Genomic DNA, 25,320 nt, shown 5'->3' on the forward strand with positions numbered 1-25,320 from the left:
AACACAGAGGGAAGTGAAGGGAGCCAAGAGGACTGAAGAGTAACACATTTTATTTGGGGTGGTTGAATAGACAACGGGAATGAGGAGAGGCCTATGGAAAGAAAGGAAAGCCAGAAGAGTAGGATAACAAAAACCAAGAGAAGAGACTGTTTCAAGAATATTGGGGAGGTTTACTTATAGTGTGGAACGTCCACTAAGATGAGGATAGAAAAATATTAGTCACTGATGACTTTGACGAGAGCAGTTTCAGTGAAGGATGTGTGTGTGGGTGAAGGGGGTCACACTTCAATAGCATCAAATAGGTTGAAAAATAAATTGGAGGTGTTCTTGCTTTGACAGCATGTATAGTAAGACTGGAACAATACAGAGAAAATTGGTACAACTCCTACATACAGATGACACACAAATTCATGAAGTGTTCTGTGTTTGGATTTGACTTTTGGACAATGTCAGCTTTCACATATTCAAAAAAGAAAATTGAATCCACAAGGATGAAAGGGATCCTAAAACTGAACATAAACAGACAGAAATAAACTTAACTATATTTAAATAAGTAAAATAACCACTCCGAGGGAAAATAAAAAACTAATCCAGATAACTTTTGAACATAGTATTTTGTCTATATTCCCTTAGTATAAAAACAAAACTGCAGACAAATATTGAGCCATATTTAATAGATTGTTGGGATTTTTTCTTTAGTGGAACAAATATAGCAATTCTGAAACTATTTGGTGTGTATCATAACACTGAACAAATGAAAAAAAAGACATCAGTGCTGTTGAGAGCCAGAGTTCTTAACTGTGGGAAAAGGGAGGTGCAAATTAGGAATGGGAGAAAGAACCCTGTGGTGTTGAACTGGAGTTAGAGGTACCCAGTACTGATCTCATGATTAAAAATAGTTGAACTATTTTAGGTTGCCTTTCCTCCTTGGCTCTGTTAACTTAGAAGGCCTAGAAGAAATTACTCCCCAGTAGCAATGGATACATCTGGTGCCCAGGTCTTGGCTTCTAAATACCATTCCCCACTAAAAGCAGTGCTCTTTCAGAGAGAGGGATGATTTCCAAGGCTAGACAGGGAAAATACAAGATGAATGTGGAACACTGTACTGTATTATACCAGAAAGCTGCTGCTGCTAAGTCGCTTCAGTCGTGTCCGACTCTGTGCGACCCCATAGACGGCAGCCCACCAGGCTCCCCCGCCCCTGGGATTCTCCAGGCAAGAACACTGGAGTGGGTTGCCATTTCCTTCTCCAACGCGTGAAAGTGAAAAGTGAAAGTGAAGTCACTCAGTCGTGTCCGACTTTTCGCGAGCCCATGGACTGCAGCCTACCAGGCTCCTCCGTCCATGGGATTTTCCAGGCAAGAGTACTGGAGTGGGGTGCCATTGCAGGAAAAGCTAAAAAGCAAAAAAAATGAGCATGTGTCAAAAAGACACAGAAGCTAGCTTAAAGGGGGTCTCAACAGCCAAATCTAGGACAAATTGAACAATAAAATGAACAATGACAATAATGGATTAAATAAAATAACTTATTAAATAAAATAAGAATTGATGAAGTTTTTTTTAACTGATCATAATATATAAATAAATAAGAGATAAGGGAAAGATCTTGCTTACAGTAGAATGCTAACTGAAAAAATGAAGATGAACTAATGGAGTTATAGAATCTTTTTTTTTTTTTTGCTGAACAGTTTGTGGATCTTAGTTCCCTGGCCCAGGGCAATGAAAGCATGTAGTTCTTACCACTAGACCACCAGGGAATTCCCTAGAATCACCATTTTGCAACTATCAAAGTAATTGATTCAGGCAAGAATTATCAGTGAGTGTTGAAACCTCTGGCACAAGTTTTGAAGAGGAACAAGATATTTACACAGTCTCAGAGATGTTGTTCAGTCACTTAGTTGTGTCTGACTATTTTCAACCCCATGCCAGCCTTCCTTGTCCTTCACTATCTCCTGGAGTTTGCTTAAACTCATGTCCATTGAGTTAGTGATGCCATCCAACCATCTCATCCTCTGTCACCCACTTCTCCTCCTGCCTTCTATCTTTCCCAGCATTAGGGTCTTTTCCAATGAGTTGGGTCTTCACATCAGGTGGCCAGAGTACTGGAGCTTCAGCTTCAGCATCAATCCTTCCAATGAATATTCAGGGTTGATTTCCTTTAGGATTGACTGGTTTGATCTCCCTGCAGTCCAAGGTACTCTCAAGGGTTTTCTCCAGCACCACAATTTGAAAGCATCAATTCGTCGACACTCAGCCTTCTTTATGGTCCCGCTCTCACATCCAACTTGACTACGGGAAAAACCATAGCTTTGACTATACGGACCTTTGTCGGCAAAATGATGTCTCTGCTTTTTTAATACGCTGTTTAGGCTTGTCATAGCTTTTCCCCCCAGGAGCAAACATCTTTTAATTTCGTGACTGCAGTCACCATCTGCAGTGATTTTAGAGCCCAGGAAAATAAAAGCTGCCACAGTTTCCACTTTTTTCCTATCTATTTACTATGAAGTGATGGGACCAGATGCCATGATCTTAGTCTCAGAGTACCTCTCCACAGATTACTCATTATTTATGTAGGAAAAAAATTGCTAACTTTACAGTGAAGACCTAGCAGATACCACTGATCAAAATGAATATCATCAATAATGGGATGAGGTAGCACCATATTTCTCCTCATGTGACACACTAAGCATCCTACAAGCAGCTTTCCTGCCCACTCCAAAAAGAAGAAAAATATAAATCTCATCATAAGGAAATAGGACATAAACCCAGAGAGAGGGAAATTCTACAAAAGAGTGGCCTATACTTAAAAAAAAGTCAGTATCATGAATAGCAATCTATTTTAGGTTAAAAGAAACTAAAGACTCATGAGAGTTAAACGCAGTACATGATTAGGGATCAAGACTGGATCAGAACCTGTATTGGAGGGATGACTGCTAGATAGGATATTACTAGGCCAATAAGTTAACTTCGGATGTGAACTATAAATAAGGATTATATCAGTGTTAAATTTCCTGAATTTAACCATCATACTGGGGTTGGGGGTAGGGAGAAAGGTATGTAGGTATGTAAGATAATGACCTTGTTCTTTGAAAATACACACGGAAGTATTTAGAATGTTAGGTATGAAGGCTACAATTCAAATGGTTCAGAACTCTCCTGTCTCTATATAGAATATATTGTATATATTTATGTGTGCATGTGTACACATAAACACACAGACAGATAAACAGACTGGCAAAATACTAACTCTTGGTGTCCCTGGATGAAAAGTATATGGGAATTCTTTTCAACTCTTCTGAACGTTTGGAATTACTTTCGAGTAAAAAGTTTAAAAATAAGCTGGAGATGATTAAGTAGAAAAAGTATATAGATAACTCTTTTGAGAAATTTGGCTATGAAGGGGAGTAGAGAAATAGACCCAGAGAGTCAGGGTTTTAAAATATTTCTAAGACAGAAGAAACTAGAATAGGTTTGCATGGTGATGAGAACAATGATGGGCCTCAGCTCCTCCTTTTTAAGAAGAGATATCTGATTAGATCTTTTCCTTAGGCCCTCTAAGACTCCCCTACCTTTAGATAATGTGAGCTCCTCTGAAAATTCATTTTATTGCTTAAACTTCAACCAGGAAAAGGCATTTGGGCCACCACTGGAGGGCAGTACAAAATGATGCTGCATGTCATTCTGGTGGTTTTTATTGTTTTCAGCTGCTGGAACAAAACAAAGCCTTTTACACGATTTTCTCTCTAATGTGTTACATGAAGAAGAACACTATACAATTCATAACAGTAGCTTGGCAGGCAGAGCAAAGGGGTGAGAGGATCCCATGCTTGGAAAAATGCCTGCCACATAAGTTTAATAGTGAATAAATGATAACAGAAAAATTGGAGCATGTCAGAGTTGGAAGGGACCCTAGAGAAGGCTGACAGCAACCCCCTTTTTAAAGATAGCACCTTGGGTCCAGAAGAGAGGAGGGACTTGGCCACAGTTACAATGACAGATAGAGAAGGTTATAGTTTCAACACTTAACTGGTTAGTCTGTGAAGACACAGATTGTGGTTATCTTCAAATCATATCATAAATATAGCTTGCAAAGAGACTGACCCCCATCGTTGGTACTGATACTGAGCTCCTAAAAAAATTCAGACACCTCAGTTTTGAGGTTGTGCCCCTTTCATCTTCCTAAACTTGGGAAAATATGATTACTTAACCTTCCACTCTGCTGAAAAGTGTTAGTTGCTTAGTCATGTCCACCTCTTTGTGACCCCATGGACTGTTGCCCACCAGGTTCCTCTGTCCATGGAATTCCTAGGTAAGATTACTGGAGTGGGTAGCTATTTCCTTTTCCAGGGGATCTTCCAGACTCAGGGATCTAACCCAGGTATCCCGCATAGTAGGCAGATTCTTTACTGTCTGAGCCACCAGGGAAGGCCCTTTATCAGCTACAACCAGTCCTAATGCTCTGGACAGCATAGTTCTGATCATATTAAGCCCATTTCAGACCTATAAGCAATCATGTTCCTACTAACACTGGGGGGTGGATTTGAAGGCTCTTCAAAAGAAAGTGAATGGGCATGTGGCAGTACATTGTTTGGGTAGAAACAGCAGTATCAACGCAGTTGAGGGGAAGTGATCTTAAAAGGACAAACAGAAAATCCTGGTGAAATGTAAAAACTCTAAATATGACCTATGTATATAATGGCGAAGAAAGACTTTAGACTGATCAATATACAGAAACCAATATGACTTCATACAATGCTATAATTGGACTCAACTACATAGAAGGGCCCCTAAGCTCACATTTACCTACAGAAAATATTCAGGCATTAGCTTGCCATTTCAAAGATCTCCTAATCTGGCCCCAGTCTTATATTTTGCCATAGCTCTCATCTCATGCTCCAACCGCTGTTTCCTGAACACTTGCTGCAGTGGTACAACTGCTGTGATGCATTAGGCTACGCTCTGCACTTGCTCAATTTTGAGGCTCATCTCAAATGACACTTTTCTTTGCATGCATTCCTTTATCTGACCCTCACACCTACTTGAAATTCTTTTTGGCTACAGCTATTGAATGCAACTGTCATTAGCATTCATTTCATTCTGCCTTGTCTTCCCCACTTCATAGTGAGCACTTTGATGTCTTACTGTACTATTATTTAGGGGATTGCTTCTATTTATTAATAATCTACCAATAATCTTTCTAATCCTTGTACCTCTCCAGTCTTTCCAACTCACTCACTCCAACAGATTTTTGGATCCCCACCTTGGCCCTACAATCCAATGATTCTAACACCTATTCACCATTTCTTACCTAGTTCATGTCCTCTCAGTTCTCTTTTTATCCACTTCAATTGCAAGGCCCAACGTTATCATCACTCCCTTGATATGTCCGAGTACCTCCTGTCTCCTCTTACTTTGTTATTTTGCCTTACAAAATTCCTATCCTGGACAATCTAACTCTTCACTTACTCTCCACCTTCGGGAAAGTGGATGAAGAAAAACTTACAACTACATCAACTGGACTTTTAAAATTCATTTACACTAACCTCAAGTGGCCTCCTAGTGCTACCTGGGAATCCTTTTATTTTAAAAGTCAATCCACATGACGTAAATCACAGCAAGATCCTCTATGACTCACCTCCTGCTGCTGCTGCTCTTGCTAAGTCAATTCAGTTGTGTCCGACTCTGTGTGACCCCATAGATGGCAGCCCACCAGGCTCCCCCGTCCCTGGGATTCTCCAGGCAAGAACACTGGAGTGGGTTGCCATTTCCTTCTCCAATGCATGAAAGTGAAAAGTGAAAGTGAAGTCAGTCAGTTGTGTCCGACTCTTTGCGGCCCCATGGACTGCAGCCTACCAGGCTCCTCCGCCCATGGGATTTTCCAGGCAAGAGTACTGGAGTGGGGTGCCATTGCCTTCTCCGGACCCACCTCCTAGAGTAATGCAAATAGAAACAAAAATAATCAAGTGGGACCTAATTAAACTTACAAACTTTCACACAGCGAACTATAAACAAGGTGAGACAACAACCCTCAGAATGGGAGAAAATAATAGCAAATGAACAACTGACAAAGGATTAATCTCCAAAATATACAAGCAGCTCATGAAACTCAATACCAGAAAAAAAATAACCCAATCAAAAAGTGGGCAGAAGACCTAAACAGACATTTCTTCAAAGAAGACATACAGATGGCAAATAAACACATGAAAAGATGCTCATTACCAGAGAAATGCAAATCAAAACTATAATGAGATATCACCTCACACCAGTCAGAATGGACATCATCAAAAATATACAAACAATAAATGCTGGAGAGGGTGTGGGGAGAAAAGAGAACCCTCTTGCACTGCTGGTGGGAACGTAAACTGATACAGCCACTATGGAGGACAGTATGGAGATACCTTAAAAAACTAAGAATAAAACTACCATATGACCCAGTAATCCCACTACTGGGCATATGTCCTGAGGAAACCATAACTGAAAAAGACAAAAGTACCCTAGTGTTCATTCATCAGTATTTACAATAGCTAGGACATGGAAGCAACCTAGATATCCATCGACTGATATAGATGGATAAAGTAGCTGGTATATATATACAATGGAGTATTACTCAGCCATTAAAAGGAACACATTTGAATCAGTTCTAATGAGATGGATGAACCTAGAGTCTATTATACAGAGTGAAGTAAGTCAGGAAGAGAAAAACAAGTATCGTATATTAACACATCTATATGGAATCTAGAAAGATTTGAACCGATTGCAGGGCAGCAGTGGAGATGCAGACATAGAGAACAGACTTGCGGACACAGGGCGGGAAGGAGAGGGTGGGACAAGTGCAGCAAGTAGCATGGAAACATACATACCGTCATACGTAAGATAGACAGGCAGTGGGAATTTGCTGTATGACTCAGAGAGCTCAAACAGGTGCTCTTTGACAGCAGTGCTCCGTGATGGGGCAGGAGGTGGGAGGGAGGTTCAAGAGGGAGGGGATGTATGTATACCTATGGCTGATTCATATTGATGTATGGCAGAAACCAACATAATATTGCAAAGCAATTTTTCTTCAATTAAATAAATAAAAGTTCATCCACTTTCTCTAAAGATTATTTCATACATTTTCTCTCCACAAACTTGGACACCTTCCTCTTTCTTTTCCCTCTAACCAAATAGCTCACCACTATGAGTGGGCATAGCTCATCTATGCCCACATACTCAGTCCTCCCTTCAGTACTCGAAATGCCAATCCTTTCCCCTATGTTCTTGCAACCCTGTCTCTTACCTATATAACCAATATTTCACTTTCCAAAGGATCAACCCATCAGCTTAAAAAAGTGTTATGTCTCACTTTAAGAAGTCTCTCTTAACTTCATATCCCCTTCTAGCTACCACACTATTTCTCTGCTCTCCATTTCAACTAAACATCTCTAAAGGATTATCAGTATTCCTTGACACCAAGTCCTCTCCCTTCATTCTCTCTTGAGCCCTCTTTAATCAGGCTTTATCCCTTTCCTTAACTGGAACTCTTCTTACCAAGGGCACAAAAGACCTCTGTGTTGATAAATCTGGAGGTTAATCTGGAGCCTCATCTAACTAGCTCTAGAATCCGGTTTGACACATCTGCTCACTCTTTCCTTCCTCATTTCTTCATAAAACACTTTTCTTGATTTGGCTCCAGTGTAGATACCATACTCGCCTGGTTTTGCTCTAAGCACACTGCTGCTCCTTTTCAGTCTCCTTTGCTAATTCTTCACTTTCCTGCTCTGTAACACTGGAGTGACCCAGGGTTCAGTAGTTGCACTTTGTGAATTTGTAGACATTTATTGTACAGATGGTCTCACTCAATCTCATGTCTTTAAATGCCACTGTATGCTAAGGAATATTCACTGGAAGGACTGATGCTGAAGCTGAAGCTCCAGTATTTTGGTTATCTCATGTGAACAGACAACTCATTGGAAAAGTCCCTGATGCTTGGAAAGATCGAGGGCAGAAGAAGGTGTCAGAGGATGAGATGGCTGGAAAGCATCACTGATGCAATGAACATGAAATTGGGCAGACTCCGGGAGATGGTAAAGTTCGGGGAGGCCTGGTGTGCTGAAGTCCATGGGGTTGCAAAGAGTCAGACATGACTGCGTGACTGAACAACAGCAGCATGCTAATGACATCCAAATTTATATCTCTAACTCAGACTTCTCCCCTGAACTCCAGACTCTTAATCCAATTTCATCTTTGACATTTCAACTTGTATGTCTAGAAGGTATCTTAAACCAATTCCAAGACCAAATTCCTTATGTTTTCCCCGAATTGGTTTCTTCCACCATCTTCCTTATCTCAGTAAAAGGCAATTCCTTTGCTCCAGATGCTCAGGCAAAAACCTGACATCATCTTTGACTCTTTTCTTCTTCTCGTACCTCACAGTTAATTCTTTAGCAAATCCAGTTAGGCCTACCTTCATGGGATTCCCATGTGGTTCAGCTGGTAAAGAATCCCCCTGCAATGCAGGAGACCCTGGTTCGATTCCTGGTTCGGGAAGATCCACTGGAGAAGGAATAGGCTACCCACTCCAGTATTCTCGGGCTTCCCTTGTGGCTCAGCTGGTAAAGAGTCTGTCTGCAATGCAGGAGACCTGGGAGACTTGGGTTGGGAAGATCCCCTGGAGAAGGGAAAGGCTATCCACTCCAGTATTCTGGCCCGGAGAATTCCACGGACTGTATAGTCCATGGGGTCGCAAGAAGTCAGATGCGACTTTCACTTTTACTTTCTACCTTCAAAATATATACATATCTGACTATGCACCATCTCTTTCCCCAGTGCTACTACCCTGCCCCAATCATCACCTGGATTATTGCAACAATCTCACATTTTTTAAAACCAATTTCTCTCTTGTTTATCTATGAACTGTTTCCCACAGTAGTCCAAATAATCTTATTTAAATCTAAGCTATATCACATTCTTCCTCTGCTCAAAATTCTCCATCTCATTCAGAGTAAAAGGTAAGGTCTTTAAAATGACCATATCCTACTTGATACGGGACACCATAACCTCTCGGACTTCCTTTGTTGCTCTACTCCAGCTACATTGCCTTCCTTGATGTTTCTCAAACCATCAGGCATACACCTGCCTTGTATCTGCTGTTTTTTTTTTACCTTGATTGCTACCAATTCTAGATATACTCTTGGTCACTCTCTTAACTTTAAGTCTTTTCTCAAATGTTTACTTATTTGTGACAATTTTTCTGACCACCCTTAGACTCTCAACCTCTCCCCCTTCTCATATAGACTCCCATCTGTTGTTCTTCCTTCCCTAATATATTTTTCTCCTTATCTACATATGATTATATAGGTATAAATTTATATAATCATATGTATAAATATATATGATACAATGTATACATATATGTAATTGTATATATGTATATAAGTATATAATCATAAGTAGATAAGGAGAAAAATATATGATGTATGAATTATAAATATATTTTTCCTAATATACTTAGTATATATATAATTAGACACTGTTACTTATAATTATATGTATTATTATAAATATGAGTATTTATTATATTTATTATGTGTTGTTGCTGTTCAGTACCTCAGTAGTGTCCAGCGCTTTGTGACCCCATGGATTGCAGCATACCAGGCTTCCCTGTCCTTCACCATCTCCCAGAGCCTGCTTAAACTCATGTCCATTGAGTTGGTGATGCCATCCAACTATCTTGTCCTCTGTCATCCTGATCTCCTCCTGCCTTCAATCTTTCCCAGCATCAAGGTCTTTTTTAATGAATTGGCTCTTTGCATCAGGTGGACAAAGCACTGGAGCTTCAGCTTCAGCCTCAGGCCTTCCAATGAATATTCAGGTTGATTTCTTTCAGGATTGACTGGTTTGATCTCCTTGCGGTCCAAGGGACTCTCAAGAGTCTTCTCCAACACCACAATTCAAAAGCATCAATTCTTTGGCGCTCAGCTTTCTTTATGGTCCAACCCTCACATCCATACAAGACTACTAAAACCATAGCTATGACTAGCTGGACCTCGTCGGCAAGGTAATGTCTCTGCTTTATAATGTGCTGTCTAGGTTTGTCATAGCTTTTCTTCCAAGGAGCAAGTGTCTTTTAATTTCATGGCTGCAGTCACCATCTGCAGTGATTTTGGAGCCCAAGAAAATAAAGTCAGTCACTGTTTCCATTGTTTCCTCCTCTATTTGCCATGAAGTGATGGGACTGGGTGCCATGATCTTAGTTTTTTGAATGTTGAGTTTTAAGGCAGCTTTTTCACTCTTCTCTTTCATCTTCATCAAGAGGCTTTTCAGTTCCTCTTCACTTTCTGCCATAAGGGTGGTGTCATCTGCATATCTGAGGTTATTGATATTTCCCCTGGCAATCTTGATTCCAGCTTGTGCTTCATCCAGCCTGGCATTTCACACAATGTACTTGGCATATGCGTTAAATAAGCAGGGTGACAATATACAGTCTTGACATACTCCTTTCCCAATTTTGAACCAGTCTGCTGTTCCATGTCCAGTTCTAACTGTTGCTTCTTGACCTGCATACAGGTTTCTCAGGAGGCAGGTAAGGTGGTCTGATATTACCATCTCTTTAAGTATTTTCCATAGTTTGTTGTAAACCACACAGTCAAAGACTTTAGCATAGTCAATGAAGCAGAAGTAGATGTCTTTCTGGAATTCTCTTGCTATTTCTATGATCCAGAGGAGGTTGGCAGTTTGATCTCTGGTTCCCTGACTTTTCTAAATCCAGCTTGAACATCTGGGAGTTCTCAGTTCAGGTACTGCTGCAGCCAGAGCCCCTATCCCCGCGGCAGGTCACTGCTGTCCCACACCTCCGTAGGAGACACTCAAACACTCAAAGGCAGGTCTGGCTCCGTCTCTTGTGGAAGTCACTGCTTCTTTCCCTGGGTCCTGGGGCACACAATATTTTGTTTGTACCCTCTGAACATCTCTGATGGGTCTGAGATTTGACTTTAAATGTAACAGCACCCCTCGTACCATCTTGTTGGAGGTACTCCTTTGCTCTTAGATAGGGGGTATCTTCTTTTGGTGTGATTCAATATTGTCCTGTTGATGGTTGTTCAGCAACTAGTGCGATTTTGGTGTTCATGCAGGAGAGGTTGAGTACACATCCTTCTACTTTGCTATTTTGGATCCTTATATTTATTATAGTCATAGTTGTAAAAGATTTATAATTTATGAATATGTATTTTTTATTTGTGTGTAATTTTATTTATAGTTTATATAATTTTCACTCTTCCCCCACTGAAATATAAGCTATATGAAGGCAGAGTTTGGTCTGTTTTGTTTACTGTTGGGTCCTCAGCACCTACAACAGTTCCTAGCACATAGTAGACTCAATAACTCTTTTTAAAATAAATGAACAAACCCTCATGATAATCCTACAAGGTAGATTATCAAGGAATTATCATGATAATTCCTACAAGGTAGATCTATTTTTATCCCCTCCATTTTATGAATGAGGGAACTGGGGCTCAGATAGACTAAATGATACAACTTAGAAGTGGCAGAGATGAGGTTGAAATTAAGGTACACTTTCCTTTAAAGACTACAACTTGGGAACTCCCTGCTGTGCCAATGGTTAGGATTCTGCACTTTCACTGCCAACCACACAAGTTCAGTCCCTGGTCAGGGCACTAAGATCCTGCAAATCATGTAGTAAGGCCAGTCAAATAAATAAATAAATAAAGCCCACAGCTTTAACCACTGTGGTAAACTGCCTTCTCTATGTCCTTATAATCAATCTTCTTAAGTCCATCACCACTGCCTCTGCCTCTCTCCAAAAACTCTTACCAAGATCTCTAAAGCTTTTGTGACCCCCAACCCTAACTGCTCTACCCTTTACACAGAGCCAGAGTGACTTTTCTTAGTGTGTGTGTGTGTGTGTGTGTGTGTGTGAGCCGGGTAGGCTGCAGTCCCCAGTTCCCTCATTCATAAAATGGAGGGGATAAAAATAGATCTACCTTGTAGGAGTGTGAGTGTACAGTTAAACGGTTTTTTACTCTACTCATAGAGTTGCACACCCATCAGTTCAGTCGCTCAGTCATGTCCAACTCTTTGCGACCCCATGGACTGCAGCATATCCGGCTTCCCTATCCATCACCAACTCCCGGAGCCTACTCAAACTCATGTCCATTACATCGGTGATGCCATCCAACCATCTCATCCTCTGTTGTCCCCTTATCCTCCCTCCTTCAATCTTTCCCAGCATCAGGGTCTTTTCCAATGAGTTGGTTCTTTGCATTCGGTGGCCAAAGTATCACCATTATCTAATTACAGCACATTTTCATCACCCTAGGAAGAAATCCTGTATCTATTAGCAGTCACTGTCCTTTTCCCCTTCCCCAAGCTCCTGGCAACTGCTAATATGCTTTCTGTCTCCATGGCTTTGCCTTTTCTGGATATTTCAAATAAATGGAGTCTTATGTGTTCTTTTGTATCTGGCTTCTTTCACTAAGTGTAATGTCTTCAAGATTCATCCATGTTGCAGCATGTATCAGTACTTCATTCTTTTGCATGTGGCTATCCAGTTGCCCCTGGAGAAGGCAATGGCACCCCACTCCAGTACTCTTGCCTGGAAAATCCCATGGATGGAGGAGCCGGGTAGGCTGCAGTCCACGGGGTCGCTAAGAGTCGGACACGGCTGAGCAACTTCCCTTTCACTTTTCACTTGCATGCATTGGAGAAGGAAATGGCAACCCACTCCAGTGTTCTTGCCTGGAGAATCCCAGGGACGGTGGAGCCTTGTGGGCTGCCATCTATGGGGCTGCAGAGTCGGACACGACTGAAGTGACTTAGCATCCAGTTGTCCCAGTACCATTTGTTGAAAAGGTTATTCTTCCCCCTATTTGAATTGTCTTGGCACTCTTGTGGAAAATTCAATGGATCATAAATACATGAGCTTATTTTTGAAGTCCCAATTCTAGTCCAATATATGTCTCTCCTTATGCCAGTAGCACATTAACTTGATTATTGTACTTTTGTTGTAAGTTTGAAATCAGAAAGTGAGCCTTCCAACTCTTCTCTTCATTTTCAAGATTGAAATTGAAATTTTCCTTGAAATTCCATAGAAATTTTAGAATTGTTAGTTTCTTCAAAAATGTTAGGTGGGATTCTGGTAGGAATTACCTTGAATCTATAGATCAGTTTGGGGAGTATTGCCATCTTAGGTTTCCTAATCTGTGAATGTGAGTAGTGTTTCCATTTATTTAGGTTTTCTTTAATTTCTTTCAATGAGGTTTTGTAGTTTTCAATTATAAGTCTTATACTTCTTCTTTGGTTGAATATCAGCTGAAATCTTTGGCTTGCAATATAGAGACAATATTGAAAATAACAAAACCCCCATTGAGCACTGAGAGTGTATAATTACATTTATATACAGTTAAATGCAAACGTGATGCTACCCTTCTATTTACATACTTTGATTTTCTGGACTGGGGGACAGAGTGGATAGTGTCTCCAGTGTAAGTATGTGCCTTTTTTGGTATCTCTTAATACCAACTATTGCTGTGGTTTGAGAGTTTCCTCAGATTTTTAAAATTTGACAGACTTGCTTCAGATCTCTGTCAGGGATGAACATGGGACTCTTATAAAGATAACCAAATCCTTGATCATCATTATCATAACCATAATGTGATCGTTCCCATTTGTTAGGCACTTATTCCCATTCCCATGTACTGCTGCTGCTGCTGCTGCTGCTGCTAAGTCACTTCAGTCGTGTCCGACTCTGTGAGACTCCATAGACGGCAGCCCACAAGTCTCCCCCGTCCCTTGGGATTCTCCAGACAAGAACACTGGAGTGGATTGCCATTTCCTTCTCTAGTGCATGAAAGTGAAAAGTGCAAGTGAAGTCGCTCAGTCGTGTCTGACTCAGCAACCCCATGGACTGCAGCCTATCAGGCACCTCCGTCCATGGAATTTTCCAGACAAGAGTTCATGTATTAGACACTGAAAAATGCTTTATAAGCATCAACTATTTAATTTCCTTAATATAGTCTGCATAAAACTGAGACTTGAAGACTTTAAATAACTTGTCCATGGTGTTATAATTTTAGCAGAGGACCTTGATTCAGTCTCAAATTTTTCTGATTCCAAAGTCCAGCCTCTTAACCACTGGCCTGATGTCAGGGTTCCTGGCCTATAAACCTGACTTCCTTATGGAAAGATATAATAAGTTTCTGGTCGTGCTTTTAAAAAATCAAGGCCACCAGATTTGAAAATATCGATCAACACAAAACAGTAGTTGTCAGGACTTCTTTGGCAGCACAGCGATTAACTTTGCCTCCCAATGCAGGAGGTACAGGTTTGACCTCTAGTCGGGGAGTTAAGATCCCACATGCCTGGAAGCCAAAAAACCAAATCATAATAAAAAGAACCAATATAGTAACAAATTCAATAAAGACTTTAAAAAAAAACCCCAACAATGACTGTCCCATTTGCTTCCACTGGTGATTTTGCATCTCTGGGAATCTCCAGACAGACACATTACTCCAATTCTGGTCTAGCCATGATTCCCTCCAAGTATTTCCTAACATCCTTTCCTCCATTTTCATCTGCGAGTTCCTCCCTCTTCCATTCCCACCATGCTCCAGCCCACCAAACATCTCCACATACCCAGAACGTACTTGTTCTTCTGTGTTTGTTGCCACATACTTTTCACCTGGAACAACCTGGCCTTGTTCTAGGCCAATGGTCAGGAGTTTGATGAGAAGTCCCTGGAGATTTTTAAACAGGGAAATGATAAGATCTAATGTGCCTTTTAAAAAAGATCACTCTGCCTGTAAGGATAACAGATGTAGGTGCAAACATGAAATTGGAGCAATTAAGGAGATTTAGCAGTGGTCCAGGAAAAGGTGAAGTGAAGACACACCCAGTGAAGACAGGGAGAAATGGTCAGATATGGAATTTTGAAAATAGAATTGGAATTTCAGAGATATACTGAGGGTTGAGCCAGCAAAACTTGCTGATAGTTTGGACTTGGGTTATGAAAGAAAGCACAGAATCAAGGATGAAAAGCGATGAAGGCCTGAACAAGGCATCTTCTATTTGTGTTGTGAGATGTTCAATACACAGTCATCGTTTTACACTGAGACACAACTGTGATTGTGGCTTAGAACATCTTTGACTGAAAGAGTTGTCTGTCTGTCCTCATGTGTGCATTTGGGATATCTTAGCTTTCTTCATGTAGTAATACATGAACCTTCGAAGTGCAGGATTCTGTGCTAGGTCTGTCACAAAAGTTGTCATAAAAGTTTCCACAAATCCTTGGAAGTAGGAGTTAATATCCCTATTTTACAGAGAAGGAAACTAAGACAATTTAAGATTTCACTGAGGGTACATATTTAGTAAGGGGCTGAGCTGAGATTTGAAGTCAAATTTTACTAAAAGCCCATGCTTATGTCACTGCAATAATTCAAAGGTACAGAATCAGAATTCCCCAAACTTTTCTCCTCATTAATTGAAGCCTCTGTTGACTCTCATGTGCCCTACTTTAGAGCCCAAGGCTGGCAAACAGGACAGCTTTGTTCTGTCTGTAGTCCATCTGCAGACTTGCCTTGTGATTTAGGGCAAGCTTCTTAATTTGATGGTGTCTCAGCATTCCCACATGTTAAGCAGGACTTGTAATTAGTGATGGAGACAATGCTTTGAAATCTGCAGATGAAAGGACCTGCAGCCTTGAGTGCAAATATTTTCTTTCCCATGGTGTTCGTTTCATTTCTTATAGCTTCCAGGACCCTTGATAAGGAAAGCAACAAAAAAAGAAAGAAAGAAAAAAAAGGAAATAGGGCAAGTGTGAAACTGTACTTGCTTGCTTGCTAGAAGTCAGTGGAACTTCGGGGTCATAAATGTAGTAATCTGAAAAAAATTTTAAGGCAGACTTTTTTTTTCAATGTTCTATTTCCTTTAATGACCCCTATTGAAGATCTTCAAAAATGATTTCTATTTTGTTTCTGACTCCTTAAACCCTATTCTCTGGGAGGAGCAAAAGGAGCTAATATTTATCTAGTGTCTGTTGTATGCCAGGTATCATGCTAAATGCTTTCACATGAAACCTTGTTTAATCATTATAATAGCACTATCAGATAGGTGCTATTGTTACCTTCAGTTTAAAGGACAGGAAACTGTGGCTTGGTATGGTTCTTTGACTTGTCCAAGGTCACAAAATTAAGAAGTTGAACCAAGTTGGGTCTTCCCAGTTCTAAATTCAACGTTCCCCTGAAAAATTAGCAATGGCAATTTTGAACTGTCGCATCACACCCTGGGTGTGTGTGGCATTTAAAAATCTCTTACTGCTTGTTCTTTTCAGTCCCTGGCACAGAGACAGTTATTTGTACAACACAATTGTTATTATTGTGCAGCCTCACATATTTTTTCTGCCCTGGGCAAACATGAACAATAATGGACTATATTTATGAAACCAGCAGCTTGAAAGCATGAGCTTCAGATTACCATTACAATTGTAGTTTAATTTTTTTCTTTTTTGGTAGCTTAGCACCATTTATATAGAAGGGCTTTCTCAAAGTCTCATGCCAATAATCTGGTTCATTGTATATTCAGAGAGCCCTTCACAGGTTTTTTTTTTTTTCTTCTCCCATAGTTTCGATCAATCATCCTGCATTTCTAAAAGCTGACATAACAGATGTGCAGTGTTCATGAAGAGCTGATATGACAGTCACCTCCCAAAGTTGGAAAACAAAGAAATAAAAGTAGCTGTAATTTCTCTTCCGGGTGGTTTGGGGAAGAGGAGTGGGAATTTGGACAGAAAGATGGAAAGGTAAGCTAATGACAAAGATGTTTATGATCTAAATTCTCCTCTTCAAGATCATCTGAGTTTAGGGTAACTATAAATCTAGAGCCTCATCTTCAGTTCTTCATGTCAAAAGCTCCATTTTATGAAGTCTTCTTAAGAGTGATCAATGACTGCAGGACATCAGCAATAATGCCCTAGTAAAAAGCATGTTTGAGTCAAAACACCTGTGCATAATTCCTAGCCTTGACACTATGTAAAATAAAGTTAATAATAACCTCAGTAGTGAGAATGAAATGAAATAATGTATATGAAAGCAGCAATAGTTGGCTATCAGTATCCAGATGTAAGTAATCACACATAACTTTACCTAGGGAAACAAAGACAAGGATATGTGCGTTAGCTGTTCAAGGCACTCCTAATAGTTAATGTGGCTTCCCTAGTGGCTCAGACAGTAGAGTCTGCCTGCAGTGTGGGAGACCAGGGTTCGATCCCTGGCTCGGGAAGATCCCCTGGAGCAGGGAATGGCAACCCACTCCAGTATTCTTGCCTGGAAAATCCCAAGGACAGAGGAGCCTGGCGGGCCCCAATCCATGGGGTTGCAGAGTCAGACACAACTGAGCGACTAACATACAATAGATACTGCCAACTGCTAAGTCACTTCAGTTGTGTCCGACTCTGTGCGACCCCATATACGGCAGCCCTCAGGCTCCCCCATTCCTGGGATTCTCCAGGCAAGAACACTGGAGTGGGTTGCCATTTCCTTCTCCAATGCATGAAAGTGAAAAGTGAAAGTCAAGTTGCTCAGTCATGTCCAACCCTCAGCGACCCCATGGACTGCAGCCTTCCAGGCTCCTCCGTCCATGGGATTTTCTAGGCAAGAGTACTGGAGTGGGGTGCCATTGCCTTCTCCTACAATATTTAAGGTATCTGCAAAACTGACTTAGTAATTGGAGGGTTGTTTGACAGAAAGTTAAAAGATGATCTTGAAGAATGGTATTCTTAGAGCTGCCACTTCAGGCCAGGTTCTTTAATAAGGCATTTATGGAGAATCCCAGGGACAGGGGAGCCTGGTGGGCTGCCATCTATGGGGTCGCCCAGAGTCGGACATGACTGAAGCAACTTAGTAGCAGCAGCAACATGCATAATTTCTAGTCCTTACAACATCTCTACATGGTAGGTATTATTGTTTCCAACGTACACATAAGGATATGAAGGTTACAGACCCAGAGACATTAAGTTGCCTTAAAAAAAACCAGGTAAGTCCTTTTTATCTGCTCCATGAAGTTCATTTTCTTTACAACAAATTAGATCATAACATATCTTCCATTAGCTACATTTTACTCTCCTAAAATAGATTTGTGATATGACCCAGTGCTTTGATGAGATCTGGGACACAAATTTGCAAACTGTCACTGGTGTGTCATCTAAAAAAAAATCCAGTCCCGGAAGTTCTAGGCCTTTTTGGGAGTTTGGACCATCACTCCCACCCCCTACTTTGTCAAGTTTTTAATTTAAACCAGAATCAATGAGCAAAAAAGGAAGTCAATGCAAATTATTGGTGGTCTGGAAGGGAGCATGGGGGCAATTCTCATACAAGCAGTCGTCCCTTGCTTAGGGGTCTGATCATCACTATTACTATTTTAACCAAGGTCCGAATCTGCTCTAAGTAGTCCTTACTACAAGTTATTTATAAAATAGTTGTTTCTTGGTTTTCTAATTTGTGAAATGGAGATAGAATGAGGATTCAAATATTTACTACACGTGAGACTATGCACTCATTCAGTTCAACAAACTTTTACCACATACCAATTCAACTCGTTGTTAGATGCTATATATAAAAACATTCATAAACTGTGAAAAGCAATATTGTGCAAAGACAATGTGCTGTTTTTGACTTAATATAAATCATACAATAATTATAACAATAAATAATTCCTTATATTTTCTCAACATTTTCCAAATCGACTTGCTCATTTTTTTTTTAATATGTGGGAAATGGAGTCTCAAACAGGTTGAATGATTAGTCTGAGGTCACATATTGACTCAAATACTCTCCTTACTACCCCATGTTGAGTTCTAGAAAACTATACATCAGGGACTCCCAAGAGTACCTGTCCTTCAAGAGTAATATCTTATATCTCATATGGTTTGGTGGAGTCTCCTCGAATAGCACATGCATTTGTACTCTATGAAATTAAAAGACCCTTACTTCTTAGAAGAAAAGCTATGACAAACCTAGACAGTGTATTAAAAAGCAGAGACATCATTTTGCTGACAAAAGTCCATACAGTCAAAGCCATGGTTTTTCCAGTAGTCATGTATGGATCTGAGAGCTAGACCATAAAGAAGGCTGAGCACTGAAAAATTGGTGCCTTTGAATTGTGGCGCTGGAGAAGACTCTTGAGAGTCCCTTGGACGGCAAGGAGATCAAACCAGTCAATCCTACAGGAAATCAACCCTGAATATTCATTGGAAGGACTGATGCTGAAGCTGAAACTCCAATACTTTGGTCACATGTACTAGAGTTTCAGCTTCAATGAGCCAGCTCATTGGAAAAGACCCTGATGCTGGGAGAGATTGAAGGCAAAAGGAGAAGGGGGAAGCAGAGGATGAGATGGTTAGAAAGCATCACCAACTCAATGGACATGAATTTGAGGAAACCCCATAAGATAGTGGAGCATAGAGGAGCCTGGTGTGCTGCAGTCCATGGGGTCTCAAAGAGTTAGACATGACTTAGCTACTGAACAACAATAATTGTATTCCCAATAGCAATTTATTCTATGACTTTAAGATTTCTTAACTAAATCTGTGTATCTACAACTTAAGGTATTTCCATATGTTATCTCATTCATCCTCACAATAACTCTAAGGTTGTACAAGTAGTAAATAGTTGATACAGGATTGGAATGTGGATGTTTCTGATGTCCAAGCCCTGTTTATTCCACTGTGGTATACTGCTTTGGTTACTGGCTATGTAACCTTGGGAAAAATCCCTTAATATCTGTGATCTTCAGTTACCTCATCTGTAGAGTGGATATGATGATTACTACCTTTCAGAGTTGTTGAGTTCAAAAGTGATAATGTAAATTAGAAAATCAAAGTAGAAACATCAGTGGTGGTTACAGCTGATAAATGTACCAGGTGGGAAAGGAGTAATTTAAAACATTATCTTCCCTTCTCCCTCAAGTTAAAAAGAATAACAGCAGAAAGAGGTCAAAGGAGACTCTCTTGAATAAGTGGTTGCTCACCAGACTTGCATGGCTGGCTCTTCATTGCCTAGTCTTTGTAAAAAAGGGGTGTGAGAAGAGTCAGTAATTTCTGAGGGCATTTCTGGGATGGTTCGCCTGTGGTGGCAAAGATCTAAAACCTTATGTGAGGTTAACCCCATTCTTGGCTTGTTCATTTGATTCTCCTTCTGTGTGAAATGGGGACTACTACGATAATGCTGAGAGTGTGTGGGCCTGATAGAGTTATGGTTCGTTGTTGTGGGAAGCCACCATGACTAAGAAAGGAAGGCGAGTTCTAGGCAAAAACATTTATTGAGGTCTAGTCTGTGCTAGGCTAAATTGTGAGAGGGATGTAATTGTGAGACAGCCCTCTGTTCTCATGGATTTTGCAATCTGGTTGGGGTATAGAAAAAGCCCTCAACTAACTCCAAGGCAGAGTGTAGGGATAATGTCAGAGCAACTAAAGGGTGGGGTGGGATTTCCTAGAAGGCTTCCTGAAGTAGGTGGCATATAAGCCAAGCCTTTAAAGATGAGGATTTCAAGTTACTGGCTATTTCAACTGAAGAAGGCAGCATGAGAAAGTATAGGCTGTGTTATGTTTAACTTGGCAGGAATGAAGACCTTATACTAGTACAAAACACATTCCAGGATCTGAAGATATATATATATATATATATATATATATATACACACACATCAAAAAGAGTCCTTGCCATTGAGGAAGAGCTCAGTCTAGAGGGTCCGTTCAGTTCAGTCACTCAGTAGTGTCTGACTCTTTGTTACCCCATGGACTGCAGCACACCAGGTTTCCCTGCCCATCACCAACTCTTGGAGCTGGCTCAAACTCATGTCTATCAAGTTGGTGAGGCCATCCAACCATCTCGTCTAGAGGGCAGACAGATGTAAAGAGTCATTAGGGTGATGATGACATCATAAGATAGAGAAGAAATGTTCAGATAAGTGTGTAAATCTGACTTGCGAAGGTCAGGAGTTACTTTGTAAAGGAGGTGGTACTTCGGTGGTATCTTGAGAGAGAGCAGGAGGAGTTTGCCAGAGGGACTAAGAAGGGAGTTAGGAGTGCTGCAGCCCCTGAGGAGGCCCCAGTGCTCTTTCACTGAACTGGGGTCTAAGTGTGGCAGGCAGCCAGTGAGCCTGGAGAGTATTTATTTCCCTTCCTACCTAGATTTTGACTTAAGATAGTCTTTTCTTTTGATATCACCCCCTAATGCTGTTGTTCAGTAGCTCAGTCACATCTAACTCTTTGTGACCTCATGGACTGCAGCACGCCAGTCCATTCCCTGTCCATCACCATCTCTTGGAGTTTGCTCAAACTCATGTCCATTGAGTCAGTGATGCCATTCAATCAAATCTTCTCTGTCCTCCCCTTCTCCTCCTGCCTTCAATCTTTCCCAGCATCAGGGTCTTTTCTAATGAGTGGGTTCTTCACATCAGGGGGCCAACCTATTGGAGCTTCAGCTTCAGCATCAGTCCTTCCAATGAATATTCAGGGTTTATTTCCTCTAGGATTGACTGGTTTGATCTCCTTGGGGTCCAAGGGACTCTCAAGAGTCTTCTCCAACACCACAGTTTGAAAGCATCAATTCTTCAGGTGCTCACCCTAATAGAAGATGGTTAAATGAAAAGTTTTGGAGTCACACTTGGATTCTAACCCACCAGCTATCTGATCAGTTGTAGGCCCTTACATATGACACTTATTTGTGTTTCAGTTTCATTTGTACAACTTATTTATGTCTCAGTTCCTTCATTTACACAATTTAAAAATAAAAGCATCCAACACAGATTCTGGCATATAAAAAGTACCGTTATTATTTCCTATCATTATCTCATTTAATCATCGCAAGCAACTTGTACTTTGGATATAGTTCTTCCCATTTTTCAGAAGCAGAGGCTTAGCGTGGGTAGGTGATCCGCTAAAGTTCTTAGGACAATCTGGAGTTGCCTCTGCCTCCACAGCCCGTCCGCCTTAATTACTTGTCCGCGCCGGGTTTTCTCAGGAGGCCCCGGGGCAGGCTCCGGTCCAGCAGCAAAAACTCCGGCGCCAGGATTTGGGTGTCTCCGAGGCCTGTGCCGGGCGGGCGGGGCCAGGCGAGGCGGGGTGGACGAGAGGAGGGAAGTTGTCGAAGTTAGGGGAGACGCCCGCCAGCCCGCCCGGGCCTCGCCTCCGGCCGCTCCCTCCGCCTCCTCCCCGCCCCGAGCCCCCGTCTGCCCGTCCTTCCTTCCCCTCCCGTGCATGATGGAAACACCATGGCTGCGGCGGCCCAGCTCTCCCTGACACAGGTAACGGCCGCCCGCCGGTCCGCCGGGCTCGGCAGGCCGGTGTCCCCGGCCCCCTCCCCCACCGCCCTATAGTTCACCGACCCGAGCAGTTTCTCTCCGCCCCGGGCGGGGCGGCCGATACTGAGAGCGCGCGCGCGCGCGCCTGTGAATGTGAGTCTGTGAGTGTGACTGCGGGAGGACGCCATCCTGAGCCGGTACCTCCGCCACTCGCGCCCCGGCCCCGCCCCACGCGGCGCCCCCTCCTCCCGACCCCTCCGTGCCTCAGTCCCGCCGAATGGGAGCCCGACCCTCTCCTGTCCGCCTTCACCCACCCGGGAAGTTTCCTCCTTCCAGGCCAGACGCACCCCAGGTGAGCTCCTGTTGAGCTCGTGCGGTTCAGTCTCACCGCCGGGTCAGCCCTCGCCCCGCACGAGGCTCACCCTCGGGACAGGCAGCGTCACCTTCCCGAGCCAGGCGCTCAGGGCCCCCTCCCAGCCAGGCTTTTTCCTCGCTAAACCGGCCTTTTCCCACTGGAGTCCGACGAAAGCCCTCCCTTTCCCAGCAGTTTCCTCCAGTCAGCCTGTCTTCCAAATAAGTCTCATCCTCCCCGAGCGCGTTCTTACCCCGCTAGCCCCTTCCTGGCTTCAGCCTCTTCTCCTGCTGATCAGGTTTCCTGCTGGGTGAGATCCCCCGATTCAGTCTTTCCCTCCTCAGTTCTGCTACCACTCCTACCGGGTAGGCTCTCTATCGCTGTCCATGGGGATAGCAAGGAAACATCCTTTCACAGGTGTGATGGTTCCGCCCGTCTTGGTGCTGGGAAGGACCAAAGAGATCACTCGTCCTGGGGGAACCTTCACCAAAACCTGTGTGCTCTGTTCTGTCTTGCCTTTCTGCTTCCTTCAGAGTCAGTCCTCGTGCTTCCCAGAAAACCGCTCAGCATCAATCACCCTGGGAACCTTGTTCCTCCCTCTCCGTTGGGAAAACCAATTACAATCTTCCGGTGATATCCGGGATGGAGAGAGGTGGTACGCCTGTTAGTCCCTTAGCGCTTCTCAGACCACATCTCACCCTAACCTCACCTTCTCAGCCTGTTCTCTCCAGAACCGGTGGCCACGGACTTTCCCGTTGGGGCCCACGCCAGCCTTCCTGCCTTCCCTGTCGTATCTCCCTGCCACCTTGTATTCTTGGCCTGGATATTTCAGGGTTTCTGAGACAAAACATTGGGATAGGTTATACATTTGGGCTGGAAAGTTTTCTGTTTGAGGAGGAAGAGACTTTGGGGGTGTTTTGCCTCGCATTCTAGGATAAACTGAGTGAAAAATGTTCCCCTCAGTAACCAGGAATCACATAAACATGTGCCTTAGGTAAAATAAGTAACTTCAGCTTGTAGGAATTTTCAGCTTCGTAAGTGCGAGGTCTGTTACTTTCCAGTTTATTTAGTCTTGCTTATCCTATTTTGACAAGCAGATAAATGGTGAAGGAGACTTAGAATGTGGTGATTTAGTCTTGGTAGTGAATCTCTTTGGAAGGGTCCTTCTGAAACTCAAACTTGAGGAATGGCAACATTGACTTATGGGTGTTCACTCTTTAACAGTCTGGTTAGTGATATGCATTAAACAAGATCCTGTTGGCAAGCTGTTGCTCTTCCGCTCTGCTGGCCAATTCCAGCGAGAGTTCTCCCCTCTTGAAGATTTTGTTCTCCTGAGAACTTCTACAGATTTGCTTCTTAGTTGTGTGCATACTTTATTTTCTTCCTGGGTAAGGCTATGTTTTTAGTTTCTATTTACTGTCATTCATCTCTGAATATTTTCTTCCGGCTCTTGTCAGTTTTATAGACAGTTAAATAATTTAAATGTGTTCTTGTGGTTATATATTTAAATATTAACATGTACACAGAGTAAATACTGAATCAGGAGTATTATCATTCAGTGTTTCACATATGAGAGAACAAACATTGATGGTTCATTTATATTGAATATCCAGATAAGTTAGAACATTTTGATTTTAAGACGTTTTTTAGTCGCTAAGTTGTGTCCCACTGTATTGCAACCCCGTGGATGTTAGCTGGCCAGACTACTCTGTCTATGGGATTTCCCAGGCAAGAATAATGGAGCGGGTTGCCATTTCCTTCTCCAGAGGATCCTCCCCACCCAGGGATCAAACCTGCATCTCCTGCAGTGACAGGCAGGTTCTTTATCGTTGAGTCACCAGGGAAGCCCTTTAAGACAGTAGGAAGCAATAAGATATATTGTAAAGGCATTGGAAAGAGAACATTCCCAAGTGTTTAAATACCTAATGTGCCTCCTTGTTATTTTAAAACTTGGCTGATTTGTGTTTTTTAATTGAATTTTTAACTGCTTGAGGCAAATAAACTGAGATAACAGTGCAACCTGGTTTCATATTCATTATTGATCTGTTTACGTCACCATCACCCCCTCACAACACACTCAGACGTAGGCATACTCAGGTGAGATCCTACATGGCAGGGACATCTTTCATCTCCCTCAGTGCATATCTGGAAGAAAGTTATTAATAATACTTGTCTTATGAATGACTGAAAATTCTGAATAACTCTGGGACAGTTACAAAGATTAAACAGATGCTGAAGTTAGTTTCTGCCTCTGGTTATTAAATAATAATAGTTTTGCAGTAGATTGAGTCATTCAGCCAGTATTTGTTAAGTACCTATTATGTGCCCTGCTCTATGCTGGAATTGTCTTGAGTAGAATTTTTGACCTCTATCAATTAAGCAAAACTGACAGTTGGGAAAAACACCTGAAAACTAGGTTAATTTTCTCGTTCCTCTTCTGCCTGCCTGCCAGCAAACCCTCCATTTCCCCAACCACCAAGATAAATTATCTAAATTATCATAGTCTAGCTTCTAGACAGGATAGAATGCTAGAATAGTAAAATGTTAGTTTCAGTCCCAGCTCTGCGGGGAGATAACTGTGTGTCATTGAGTTAAATCTCCAGGCCTAAGTTTTCTTAGCTTTAATATTCATCCAACAAATATGTACTGACCATTTATTATGTACTAGGATTTATTCT

General features: G+C 41.9%; 1 protein-coding gene, 1 long non-coding RNA gene and 1 other non-coding gene across 9 annotated transcripts in view; 2 read left to right on the top strand and 1 right to left on the bottom strand.

The window, feature by feature from the left end:
- The first annotated feature begins 327 nt into the window (after nucleotides 1-327).
- Nucleotides 328-430, top strand: LOC129656670 (U6 spliceosomal RNA). Its single transcript, XR_008716460.1, has one exon. It is a non-coding gene; the product is annotated as a U6 spliceosomal RNA (small nuclear RNA).
- Nucleotides 431-21,727: 21,297 nt separating this feature from the next.
- LOC129655466 (uncharacterized) lies at nucleotides 21,728-23,233 on the bottom strand. The gene is made up of 2 exons (XR_008716011.1): nucleotides 22,896-23,233; nucleotides 21,728-22,078 (listed from the first exon to the last, which is right to left on the bottom strand). It is a non-coding gene; the product is annotated as an uncharacterized LOC129655466 (long non-coding RNA).
- The window catches only part of EPS15 (epidermal growth factor receptor pathway substrate 15), a 139,915-nt gene continuing 136,701 nt past the window's right edge, over nucleotides 22,107-25,320 (top strand). Inside the window, exon 1 of one of the 7 annotated variants that reach the window (XM_055585934.1) lies at nucleotides 22,107-22,293. In XM_055585934.1, the coding sequence (XP_055441909.1) occupies nucleotides 22,261-22,293 (33 nt within the window). In that variant the 5' untranslated portion in view covers nucleotides 22,107-22,260. Of the gene's footprint in view, nucleotides 22,294-22,378; nucleotides 22,643-25,320 lie in introns of those variants that run through there. The other 6 variants (XM_055585938.1, XM_055585937.1, XM_055585932.1 and 3 more) reach the window with 6 other exon arrangements.

Source organism: Bubalus kerabau, chromosome 6 (genome assembly GCF_029407905.1).
Source record: "Bubalus kerabau isolate K-KA32 ecotype Philippines breed swamp buffalo chromosome 6, PCC_UOA_SB_1v2, whole genome shotgun sequence".
NCBI classification, from domain to species: Eukaryota; Metazoa; Chordata; class Mammalia; order Artiodactyla; family Bovidae; genus Bubalus; species Bubalus kerabau.